At 63.7% G+C, this 12,544-nt stretch overlaps 1 protein-coding gene across 4 annotated transcripts in view; it reads right to left on the reverse strand.

Moving 5' to 3' along the window:
* Positions 1-446: 446 nt before the first annotated feature.
* Positions 447-12,544, reverse strand: part of CACNA1A (calcium voltage-gated channel subunit alpha1 A) — a 212,854-nt gene continuing 200,756 nt past the window's right edge. For 3 of the 4 annotated variants that reach the window (XM_030301780.2, XM_030301792.2, XM_030301763.2), the window contains 9 exons: positions 7,051-7,158; positions 6,804-6,904; positions 6,131-6,240; positions 5,879-6,017; positions 5,628-5,741; positions 4,231-4,266; positions 2,982-3,168; positions 2,422-2,672; positions 447-1,585 (listed from right to left, as the gene is read on the reverse strand). In XM_030301780.2, coding sequence (XP_030157640.1) covers positions 890-1,585; positions 2,422-2,672; positions 2,982-3,168; positions 4,231-4,266; positions 5,628-5,741; positions 5,879-6,017; positions 6,131-6,240; positions 6,804-6,904; positions 7,051-7,158 — 1,742 coding nt within the window. In that variant the 3' untranslated portion in view covers positions 447-889. The remainder of the gene's footprint in view (positions 1,586-2,421; positions 2,673-2,981; positions 3,169-4,230; positions 4,267-5,627; positions 5,742-5,878; positions 6,018-6,130; positions 6,241-6,803; positions 6,905-7,050; positions 7,159-12,544) is intronic. The other variant, XM_032591357.1, reaches the window with a different exon arrangement.

Here is a 12,544-nt window from a genome sequence, read left to right on the forward strand (position 1 = left end):
TTCAAACAAGGTAGGAAAAAGGAAAAAAGAAGCAAAGGAAACCGGTGGTGGTGGTGGTGGTTTTTTTTTTTTTTCCTTTTTCTTTTGTTATTTCAAGCAGGACCAAATGTCAGAAAAAAATGCTTCTTTTCTCAATCATTAATTTTTTTGTCCTTTTTAAAATTGTGTATCTTTTTAAATTGATTTTTCTGCAGGCAGTAATAGTAGGGTTTGGTATAACCAGCAAGCACTCCTGTGTGTGTCTGAGAACGTGTGTGGGGTATGAGCGTCTGGTGGAGGGTCTTGTGTGGGACACTGGGTTTCGGCTTCGCTTCCGGCTTCTCCGCCACAACACGGGCCACCAGCTCGCGTTCACCAGGGAAAGGAAAGATTCAATTGAGATGATAAAACTCATCAATAGAAGCGATTTTTTTTTCTCCCCGTTTTTCTTTTAAAAATGTGTGTTGTTTTTTTTTTTTTAAATTTCCATTTTCCCCAAGGTTCTCCAAAAATGGCTGAGTTAATTCGAATCCCTTGGCTGTATGGTTTGTCTGCCTCCCCCCCCCCTTCCAGGGTCCCCCTCGTGGGGGGCGGGGGGAGGCGGGGTTGGGTCGGCTGGGTGGGGCTGGGGGGGGCTCATCGCCGCCCCCCCCACCCGCCCCCCAGCGGCTTTTCTGGCCGAGGGTCTTCGCGGGCCACCCTGGTGTGTCCGGGTCCTGGGGTCTCCCTCCAGAGTCCGGGGCCGTCCCGGGGCCCCCGGGGCCCCCCCCACCCCCACCCCCACCCCCCGGGTGCGCTGGGCAGGCGGCAGCGAGGTGGGCCCGCGGCCCGTGCGCGGCTCCTCCCCGCGGGGCGTGTGCGTGGGGTGCGTGGGGGGGCCGGGCGGGCGCGGGGGCCACCTCGCCCGGGCTTAGCACCAGTCGTCGTCGTCGGTCTCGCTGTAGGCTTCGTGCAGGCCTCTCCGGGGGCCCGGCCCGCGCGGCCTGGCCGGTCCGTGCGCCAGGTAGTAGCCGTTGGGGAGTCGCCGGCCGTGCCGGGAAGGCGAGGCGCACGCCGCCGGGCCCGGAGCCCGGGGAGTCCTGGGCGAGCACGCGCGTCGCGCGGGGGGTGGCGCGTCGTAAGCCGCGGCCCGGGGCTCCTCCCCTCCTCCGCCGCCCGGGCCGTCGGCCTCGTCGTAGTCGGAGCCCCGGTAGTAGCCGTGGTGCCGGGGCCCGGGGGGCCCCTCGGACGCCGGCCACCGCGCCCCGCCGTGGCGACACGCCCTGGGGGACTCGCTCCGGGCCGGGCCCGGGCCCCGCCGCTCCATCGCGGGCGAGCGGCTGCTGCCGTGGCCCCCCGCGGGCGGCCGCTCCCCGGCCAGAGGCTCGGCCGCGGGGCCCGGGTACCTCCGCGGGCCGCTGGGGGCCGCCCGGCCCGGCCGCGCCGCCGGCTGCTGTTGCTGCTGCTGCTGCGGGGGACCCGAGCCGCCGGCCTTACGGATCACGGGGGAATAGGACACGTGTGGCCGGGGGGTGGAGGGGGTCTGGGGGAGCTGGCGGCGTCCCCGCCGCGGAGTGCTGGTACCAGATGTTGAGGGGGCTGGGCTTCCACTTACGGAACTACTGCCCTACACGAAAATTGAAACAAAGGAAATCAAAAAAAAAGATACAACAAAATCAACCAGAAGGAGACGGAGGAGACACAGAGGACGGGAGGGAGAGAGGGAGGGGGCAAAGGAAAACCAAAGGGGGCGGGGGCGGGGGCGGGGAGAGGGGACCGGGAGGAAGAGGTGGAGGAGTGGGGGGGAGGGGACACAGGACGTTTGAATGGAAAAAAAGGAGAAAAGCAACAGCCACAGGTAGGAGGAGGAGGACCAGGAGGGGAGGAGGGGGAGGAGGAGGGAGAGGAGGAGTGAGAGACAAGGAGGGAGGGGGAAGTCGAAAACCAACACAACAAAGTGAAAAGAGAAATGAGAAATGGAGTTTTGTAAGTTTCGGGGTTAAATAGCAGAAGTTTCAAAAATTACTCACAGGCGTCCAGAGGACAGAAATCATAATCGAAACAAAAACGGAAGCCGGGTTAAAGGAAAGCAAAAGGCAGCAGGCAGCCAGCGGGGGGCATGAGTCGTAAGGACCACGCTGGCCAGAAACTCAAACGGTGATCCACAACCAAAGAGGAAGCAGCTGCGGGGCAGGGGAGGGGGCGGCAGGCGGGCAGGGGGGCTGGGGGGGAGGCAGAGTGGGGAGCCAGAGTGGCTGGGGGCAGCGTCTCCCCCTGCCCGGCTCCCCCCTGGCTTGGGGACCCCAGTGGTGGGCAGGGTCAGAGGTCACATTCGGGGAATGGAGACCCTGCCTAGAGTGGCTCTCTGGTGTGCCCCCCCCTCCCCGCCCCCTTCCCCGTCCCGCACCCCCGAGCTGTCTCCCCCCGGGGGCTCGGATCAGGGGTGCCCGGTGCCACACCCACCTGCCGGTGTGCCATGTGTTCACGGCCCTCGCTGGGCGAGCGGGACCAGCGCTGGTCCCGGGCCCGGGCCCGGCCATGGTCAGGCCGCTCCTGGGCGTAGCGTTCCTTGTCCGAGGGTGGGGGGTGGTGGTGGTGGTGGTGGTGATGGTGTTGCCGGTGCTTCCGGTCCTTGGGCCGGCCCCGCTCCTGGTCCCGCTCCTTAGACGGCAGGTCCCCGGACTGGGTGGTCATGCTCAGGTCGGTCCCCAAGCCTGGGCAGAGCAGGGAGTCAGACAAACAGACGGCCATGCAGGAGGCGTGGGTGGCGCACAGGAGGCCTCCCCGAGGGCCTGTGGGCTCTAGACAGGGGCACCTTCTCCCGGACCAAGGAGAGCCTGCTGGGCGTCAGGGGTCTGGTCCCCAGGCTCTGGGCGGCATCGGGCCCAGCTCGGCCGCTTGGTCCTGTCCCCCGAGGGACCTGCTCCTGGTCCAGACCTCCTCTTTTCGGCCTCGGTGTTTCCCTGCTCTCCCTTGTCGTCCCCTCCCCTCCTTCGTCCCCTGGGCCCTGAGCAGTAGCCCACCTGTGTCCACGTCCGTGTAGCGGCCCAGGGAGCGCTCAGAGGCTCGGTGGCCGCGGTCTCGGCGCCGCTGGTGGTGGTGCTGGGTGTCTTCAGGCGGCACCCTCTCCAGGGAGTAATCGTCCAGGCGCCGGGCCTTGGGGCCCAGCACGGAGGCTGAGCGCTTCATGGGGCTGGTGTCTGAGATGGTCTGGGGGGGTGGACAGGCCAGCGGGCCGGGGTCAGCGGCCCGCACCGGGCGGTCCCGGTCTGTCCCGGCCCCTCAGCCCTCGGTGGCGGGGCGTGAGTGTCGGGGGGGCAGGGTCCCCGAGGGCCGTGGGGCTCGGCTTCCGATCCACCAGGGTCCCGGGACCCTTCTGCCTCCTCCCGGGCCCATCCCGGGTTCCGGCCAGGAGGCCCCATCTGATCCAGCCCCGTTTCTCGGAACCACCCCTGGGAGGCACCCCCCAGCCCTGGCCATCCAGCCAGGGGCAGGCAGGCTCGCCGAAGGGGAGAGCGTCCCCCAGCCCGGGTACCACCCGGAAGCCCCGGGCCCTGGGCAGCACAGCCCGGCGCTCACTCCTGCCTGCTCTCTGGAGGCTGGCAGGCCTCCTGCGTGCTCAGGACCGGGTGCCCAGCCTTCCGGCTCACTGTCCTCTCCTGGGCTAGCCGGGACCGGGCTTTCCTGCCCACTCGAGTCCGGCTCCCGAAGGGAGCCCTTGAGGGGCTTCCCCTGGCATTTGAGGCCCCGAGGGGAGCTGCCCTTCCCCTTGGCCTGCAACCTGGGAGCCTGCCCGCGCTGCACCCCCAGGGGTCAAACCCTACAGAGGGGCCTGTGGTTCTCTGCTGCTGGGAGAGGAGAGGAGGAAGATGGCACCTGAGGCCATCCCAGCCGAATGGCCGGTGGCTCCGCCCCAGGTGGCAGTTTTAAGAGACTTGGGGCTTCTGCACCAGAGGGTCAGGGGTGGCGTCAGGGGTACGAGCCTCTGAAAAAGAGCGGGCCAGGTGGGGCTGCAGGTGAGGCTTCCTGGAAAGATGGCATCTCCCAGCCTGGGGGCTTGGAGGAGAGGGGGTTGGGGGGAAGGGTGGGGGGCAGGCCCGCCCGGCAGGCACACGGAAGACACAACACACAAGGATGGGGCTTCACGGGGTGGGGGGTTGCAGTCTGCAAAGAAAGGGGGGGGGGTCCGAGGACAGGGGAGATGACGGGACTCCCACGAGGGGGGGTGGGCGGGAAGAGGGGGCCGGAGCCCAGCCGGGAGGCGGTACATACACTGAGGTTATTCCCACGTGGCCGGCCCCTTCTCCTCTGTCACAGCCCCACGGGATGGTGCACACAGAAAAACAGAAAGAAGAAAATAAATATAAAAGCCAAGAGGGAGAGTGAGAGGTGGTACACGGAGATGCCAGGATCAGGAAAGAGGAACCTGGGCGGTGGGGGGGGGGGGGGGACGGGGCAAGAGGGTCAGGGAAAGAGGTGTTAAAGTCCCTGGTGTGTGGGTGACCCCAGGCCCGGCTGGCCAGCCTCCCACGGGCACAGAGGAGACAGACAGGCGACACCACAGACAGACAGATGGCAGAGGCACGAGACGGACAGATGGGATGGCGTGACCACAGGCCCCGGGCCCTGGGCTCCGCCTCATGCAGGGTGCCCCAGCCCTGGTTCCCACTGACACTCAAAAGCTTGGGGAGGGGGTGGCCGTCAGCCGTCCTGTCCCAACCCTCTCTTGGGGTCCAGCGACTCAGTCCTGGGGGTGTGGGCGGCGCGGGAGGTGGGGAGAAGGCCTGGCGGGATGACGCTGGGCGGCCACATGCAGCTGGGCGCCCCCCCCCCCCCCCACCCGAGTTCTCAGCAGCCAGAGGCCAGGTCCTGGAGCCACCCTGGCCCAGCCAGGCACAGCACAGCCTTGTACCCCGTGCACACGCCATGGCACAGCACACGGGAAGCCTGCCACAGCCAGACTATGCCACCCTGCCTTGTAGGCTGGGCGGGCAGCCAGCCATGCTTCTGGCTCCGGTGCCCCTGTCCCTGCGAGCCTGGGGCAGTGGGCGCACCCCCCCCCCCCCCCCTTCTCCCGCCAGCACTGACCAAGTGGGTGCTACAGCTGGGTGAAGCGGCCACACACAGACACGCATCAGGCATACGTCCCTGTCCCTCCCCACTGGCCCCCACAAAGACCAGACAGGAAATACAAACCCCAGCTGTCCCCAGGCCACCCACCCCCCGCCAGACTCTGCTACCAGGTCCTAGGACCTGCCAAGTTCCCAAGAGCAGACCCACGTGCACACGCGTGTGCGTCCGTAGGTGCCAGTAAGAGCACAAACGGACACGTAGCGTGCGTCTGTGCGTGCGCGTGCCCGGGTGCGCGTTCCCGATCGCCGGTCTCACCTGGCCCTGACGCGTCACCTCCCCCACCCCTCCCGCACCCCCATGTGTCCTCCATCAGGGAGGAGCTGAGGGCCTCCGGGGGTGGCCACAGAGGGTGGCAGGGCCCTCACCCTGCGGCTGAGGGTGTGGGTGGCCCCCTTGAGCCGGGGTCCCGGAGGAAAGAGACCCCTTGGGCCGTGCGGGGAGGGAGGGGGCCACGGCATCCCCACTGCTGGCCGGCAGGGACCCTGGGGGCCCTGAGTCCAGCCCGGGGGGGGGGGGGGGGGGGTGAAAGCGCTCACCTGGTTCTCCGCGGGGAGGCGGGGCATGGAGGCCGCCCGGGCCTGGCCTTCCATGGGGACGTAGTGCTCGCTGTCTGAGTAGCCGTCTCTGCCCATCTCTCGCATCTCCACAGACTGTGGGGCACAGGGCGAGGCCGGTGAGTCCGGGACCTGACGCTCGGACCCCAGACCCTTCTCTCCTGTACTGCTCGCGCCCGGGAGCTGTGGGAGCTGTGGGGCGGTGGGGGGTGGAGTGGGGGGGACAGAGGCACCTGGGAGTTGGGCTGGCTGTTGGGCATGTCGGTGGGAGGCCCCCGCTCTGGGCTCCACGTTCCGGTCTTCTGGAACATCTCCTGGGCCCGCTGGGTCACCCAGGACGGGCTCTCCTTCATGCCGCTTTCGTGAGCCAACCTGTGCGGGGGTACAGAGGCCGGGGTGGTAGTGGGCACTCCAGGGGCGGCTGCCCCCGGGGGATGGCGCCCCCTGCCCTCCCATCCCCACCTTCTGGCCAGAGCCACACTCACAGGCCTCCTCCTGGGTCCAGCTGGGAGGACGGGAGGGCGTTCTGGCCAGGGCCCCCCTCCTGGGTTGGGGACGGGGGCTCCATGCGCTGGAACATGAGTGGTGTCCGATTCTGGGGGGACAGAGAGCAACGTGTGTGCACAGGGCGGAGGCTGGGGACGGTGTTCAAGGCTCAGGCTCTGGCCACGGCTGCAGCTGAGAGACAGCAGGGGCGCTGTGCCGAGAGTGCGCCACCTTCCCCCCGCCCCCCGCCAAATGCCCAAAGCAATTCCCTCCTTGCAAATCCATATGCGGAACGGGACCACTTCTCAACCCGGTCTGGCCCCCTCATCTCCCACCTGGACCTGGAGATTCGCCTCCTCCCGGGTCTCCCGGCCCCAGCCCTTACCAGCTACGGCCACCAGAGGGCGGCCACCTGAGTGAGGTCGCTTCCCACGTCTAACGAGGAGCAGGGTGGCTCCCGTCTGACCCAGAGCAAAGGTCAGATTGCCCCCAGGGTGCCCAGGGCCCCCAAGGCGGAGCAGATGAATTCGTCCGGGCCACCTCCTTGGCACGGCCCTGCTTTCCAGCGACCTGCTCTGGGTCCTGGCTACCCCTCGCTGTTCTGGCCTGTCACCGCGGTGCCCGCAGGGCGACGGGCACCGGAGCGGAGGGCGCCGGGGCCCAGGGCCGTACCTGCTCCTCACGCAGGGCCTGCAGCTTCTTGGCCTTGCTTTGCCGGTAGTATTCCATAATCATCATGGCCGCGTAGATCTTCCCCACGGTCAGGTCTGTGGCTGGGGGGGGGGGGGCACAGGACGAGCTCGCCGTGGGTGGGGGCCCCGGAGGCACCAGCCTAGTCCCTGCACCTGCCTCCTCCTCTCTCCCGCCCCTTCCGTCCTGGCGGGTCAGAGCCCGGGGCCGGGCGAGGCACGGCTCTTACACTTGTGAGGGGTGACCAGCAGGTCGAGCGTCTTCTGGGACAGGTTGGGCCAGATGGCCATCATCTCCTTCCTCAGCTCAGCGTCCATTTGCTGCTTGTCGGCCCCGCCTGCAACGTGGGCACAGAGAGGCCCTGACTGCCCGCCCGCTCGGGCTCCAGAGCCCTGGTTCTCACGGGTCACCAGTTCCCTGTGGGCCTGTCCCGGAGGAGGAATGGCTACGTGGGCCTCAGTCCTGGGCAGGGCCAGGGCCGCGGAGTGGCTGTGTGGGGGACCGCAGACATCAAGAGGGTCCAGCCGTGCAGTCTACCGCCCCGGGCCTCGGTATTCCCATCCGCGAAACGGGACGGTGGCAATAGGACCCACCTCACCGGATCGAAGGCCACAGTAGGTCATATGCGTGTGGGCTCAGGGCAGTCTCTGCTAGAGGATTATTAGCACGGTGGCCCGTGCATCTGAGACGCGGCCCGGAGTAAGGCCCAGAGAGGCCGGGGCGTCCCAGAGCAACCCTGCTAGAGGAGACTTCTCCTTCAACCAAGCCTCCCCTCCCCCGGATGTGACCTGCTGCCGCTTCTGGCCTTTGGTCCCTCACCCCAGCCACGGTGGCCACCGTCTCTTTGCCAGTGATTCCTGGTCCCTCCTGCCTGAGTGCACGGGAACATGACTCTCCCTGGCCCCTGGGACTGGCCGGGGCCCGCGTGAGGAGTTCTTTCTAATGAGCTGTGAGCACCGAGAACCGTCACTTTCGGGCCGGGGCATTTGATGGCCAGCGAGGGCCACTCTTGAGTTCTTTCTCCCTCTGGTGATATTACGGATCGTGGCTGCTCCCTCAGGCCTGGTGCCTAAGTGACTGAGGGACAGAGCCCCCTGCCGACCCAGGGAGGACACACAGCAGGAACGGGAAGCAAATCTTTGTCGGCTGGAGACCTTGGGGCTGTTTGTTCCAGAAGCAGCACGTTCTCCTCCATCTTGCCTGAGACACCAACCTGGCCCCAGCGCCGTTTCGGAGCCCCCAGCCCCGGGCACAAGGGCACTGCTCCTGACTTTTACGGGCAGGCACGGAGCCACAACAGTCACAGAGCTAGAGCAAGGGCCGGAAGGCCCCCTGCAGGCCAGATACGGACCCTGCAGTTGCCGCATTGTGGGGGGAGGCCCAGCAGGTGTGGGGAAGGGCAGGGGCCAGCTACCCCCACCCCCCACCACAGAGAAGCATTTCAGCGTCTCAGCAGCCATCCCCTGGCGCATGCCCGCTGAAGAGCTGCTCCGCCTGGGGAGCCCCAAAAGCCCGCTTTGCCTCTCCTGGCCCGGTGTCTGCCTCTCTGCCCTTCCTTCCCCGTCCCCCCCCCCCCCATTTCCCCGGCCCACCCTTGGGCTGCCCCGGCCCAGCTTCTCCGCAGATGCGGGCCAAGCACAGCCATCTGCCAGGCACTCTGTGGAGCTTTCGCTCATCTTCTCCCATGTGACTCTGGACACGTGTGTTTATTCCGGGAAAAGTCTAGCAGAAGGGGCTTTTTGTCGATGCGCAGGTAAAGCTCAGTGCCTGTGCTGGAGTGAGAATGTTGAGGCAATGCGGCACTTAGCTGCCTGGGTTAGCACGGCCGCCTCTGCTCAGGTCTCCATGTCCGCCCCTCTCCACCACCAGGGGGCGCCTGTGACCATCCCTGTCGGTCACGGGCCTCCTCTGCTTGGAGCTCTTGTGATTGCCCACGCCCTCACCATGAGCCCAGAAGGCCCTGCGGGATGTTCCTTCTTTTCCTCTACTTCTGCCCTTGCTCACCAGACACACCGATCTCACTGTTCCTCAAACACACCAGGCACGGTCCTGCCTCAGGGCCTTTGCACAGCCTGTATTTCCTTTGCCAGGATCGTTCTTCCTGCAGATATCCGCATGGCTCCCTCCCTTACCTCTTTCAGGTCCCTGCCCGACCTCTTTATCAAACGAGTCTTCTAGCTGGCCTCCCCAGCTAAAAACAGCCCTCCCCCATCCTCTTTGACGCCCTCCTGCTTTCTCTTCTTCCCACAAATCACCTCATGATGTCATTCCCTATCTCACCCGCTAGAGGGCGAATTCCCCCGGTCTGGTCTTCCTTTACACCACTGGCGACGCAGGGGGCTGTGGTCACCAGGGGCCAAGCTGCACGGGGGGTGGGGGGGGGGTGTGGGGGGTGGGACTGATGGGTGGTGGGTCAGGACTCAGGTTGGGAGGTCAGGACTATTGCGGGAGACCCTTGGGACCCTTGGGAAAACCCCCGGTGTTGTTAAGCTCTCAAGACCCTAGACACTAACCTATAACTGTTTCTCTTTCCTTACGGGAAGTGGTTGTCTGCTGTCCACTGTGGCTAAGGGAGGTGCCCAGGGTCTCTGTGGCTCCTTCTCAGAGACACAGGAAGGGAGAAAAGAGAACATAACATTTCTTATTAAAAGCCACTTTCTCTTTAGGGCTTATGTTTCCCGTTTCTCATGAAGAAAAGGAAGACACCTGTCATTAAGGACTGAAATGTGTCCCCTCCCCCAAATCATGTTGGAGCCCCAACCCCCCAGTGTAACTGCATTTGCAGATAGGGCCTCTCAGGGGGTAATTAAAGCTACATGAAGTCACAGGGTCGTCCCTAGTCCAGTAGCACTGGTGTCCGTCCCTATAAGGAGAGAGAGACAGAGAGAGAGAGAGAGAGAGAAGTGTGCCTTGGTGGCCGGTGAAGCGTCCGACTTCGGCTCAGGTCATGATTTCGTGGTTCGGGAGTTCGAGCCCTGAGTTGGGCTCTGCGTTGACAGCTGGGAGCCCGGAGCCTGCTTCGGATTCTGTGTCTCCCTCTCTCTCTCCCTCTGCCCCTCCCCTGCTCGTGCTCTGTCTCTCTCAAAAATAAATTTAAAAAAAAAAGGGAGAGAGAGAGAGAGAGAGGAGAAAGGCCTCACCAGGGATCAGCCCTGCTGGCACCTCGATCTTGAACTTCCAGCCTGCAGACCCGCGCGAGAAGACACGTCTACGGCTTAAGCTGCCCGCTCCTGGCCTCTGTGGACACTGGGGGCTGGGTCGTTCCCGGTTTCGGGGTGCCCACGCGCTATATGGCGGGGGCTGAGCCGCGTCCCTGGCCTCCACACATCCAGTTACTGCCAGCAGCTCCCTCCTCAAATCCTGGCCACCAAACTGTCCCCGGACATTGCCAAGTGTCCCCTGGGGGACAAGACTGCCCCCCCCACCTCCCCACCCGAGAACCACCACCTTCAATCACATCTAACATTGTAAGATCGTCAGTCGCATTGAATGAAGGGAAATGTCCGGGGGATTTCAAGGTGGCCTCCCGCTGAGGTCCTGGGGTTCCCTGAGGGCTGAGGCTCGGACTTATTCGTCCTCCAGGTACACGATTACTATGGGGGGGGGCAGGGGCAGGAGCAACAGTCACCCCCAAACCAGGTGTGATCTGAGCGTCCTGCCCCAGGGTCCTCCCCTCCCCCGGCTCATTCCGCAGGACTTTGGCCTCAGAGAGGCGGTCCCTCGTCTCAGTGTGACAACTAAAAACGTGTCCAGACATTGCCAACGTCCCTTGGGGGCAGACGGCCCCCGGTTGAGAGACTCCCCAGCCGCCGACCCCGCTCTAGCCTTTCCGCAGAGTTCCAACCTTCCGACACATTACACGCTCCGCGGACTCGTCGTGCTTGTTGTTCGTCGCCTGTTTCCCTGCAGTCCCGTGAGGGTTGGAGGTTCACTGGTCTTTCACTGCCGTGTCCCACATACCGGCGACGGGGCTGGGCACACAGCAGGCACTCAATGAACGCTCTCATTCAACGAGCCATGGCCAACGGCCATCAGTTTCAGGCAGGTAACAAGAGGCCAGGAGGCCACCCTCTCTGGTGCGGGCAAGGCAAAGCCTTTAAGCTCCCACGAGGCCCACCCCAGAACCTTCCAGGTTATGGCGGACCCCACCTTCAGAGAGAGTCTGGTCTTCGGGGGGATTAAAGGGTGGGACAGTGGCCTCTCGGCTGGCCAGCTACGCGCAGTCTTGAACAAGAGTCCGGGCTGGCCCTGGGTGGGGTTAGCCGGGACTGTGGCCCTTCCTAAGACAATGGCAGAAAGCGTTCCTGTTTTTAGGAAGCTGAGGTCACCCTGCGTGTCGGCTACTAGTTGGCTCTGGGCTTATCTTTTCCCCATGCGACCCCTCCCCTCGCCCTGCCCCCAACCCTCCCAGTGACCGGGCTGGCAGCACACGGGTGACTCCGTGTTTATAAAGCTCTCGCTGGGGGCGCCTGGTGGCTCAGTCAGTTCAGCGTCTGACTCTTAATTTCAGGTCATGATCTCACGGTTCGTGAGTTCGAGCCCCACGTCCATGCTCACGGTGCAGAGCTTGGTTGGGATTTTCTGTCTCTCTCTCTCTCTCTCTCTCTCTGCCCCTCCCTTTCTCCTGCTCGAGCTCTTGCTCTTTCAAAGTAAATAAATAAACATTAAAAAAAAAAGTAGAGCTCTCGCTTTCCGCTCAGCGGAAGTCAGAGTGTTAGTGTTCGGCTGGGGGTTTTGATCTGCTAACTGGGTTTATGTTTGTTCAGGCAGGTGGTCGGCCCTGCCCTCATCGGCTGGCTGCGGGCAGCAGGAGGGCAGGGGGGCAACGAAGGGACACAGACTGAGTCCCTTGGAAGGAGGATTCAGGAGTTCAGACACAACATCCAGGAACAAAAGAAAGTTGAAGAGAGAAGGACTTTCCCCGTATAAGGATGAGACGCTCCTGGGCGGAGAGAGCGGAGGGGTGGGGTGGTGGGGGAGGGACAGACAGAGGAGGGAGGGGCACAGACATAAAGGGGATACAGGGGTGAGCTGAGGGACTTGTGTCCTCTCTCCCAAGCATCTAGCTAAGAATGGCCTCCCAATTTGGGGAGATCTGGAGAATGACAGAGGTTAATCTGTTCCCACATGCTGTCCCCTGCCTGCTGGACAGGCGCTCAGTGTGTTTAGAAGTAAACTGAGCTGTTGGGAAAAAAGAAAAAAAAGGTGTTATACTTTGAGCCTGCCTGAGACTCTCAGCTGAAATGGCTGTGATTGTCATCACTGTTGTAACTGTTGTCCCCACGCACTCAGCCGACCTTCATTAACCCCAGAGATGGGCTCAGCTGTTCCCCGTGGAACTCTGGCGGGGGGGCGGGGGGGGGGGCTGGTGCCTTTGTCAACGTCAGGACCGAGGAGAGGCCCTTGGCTCAGAGATGTTGAGGGCGTGACCCTCTGGGAACTGAGTAGCATCTGGAGTACGAGTGACAGCCAAACTCAGGCACATTCCCAGGAGCCCCTGAAATCCTCACATGGGGAATCTGGCAGGTGTCCCAACGACTGGCCTTACTGGGGTCCCACAGAAGGTGTCCCCGTGGTAAAGGACAACTCGGCACATTCCGGAAGAAAGGACTGGTCCCTGGCCGTCTCCTGGGAGGTCACTTTCTAAAGTGTCCTGCGTGATAAAAACCTCTTTGTTTATCTGAGGGCCTTGGGCCGCTCAAGATGGTTTATTCTAACAGTGT

This window comes from Lynx canadensis, chromosome A2, assembly GCF_007474595.2.
Source record: "Lynx canadensis isolate LIC74 chromosome A2, mLynCan4.pri.v2, whole genome shotgun sequence".
Lineage (NCBI taxonomy): Eukaryota > Metazoa > Chordata > Mammalia > Carnivora > Felidae > Lynx > Lynx canadensis.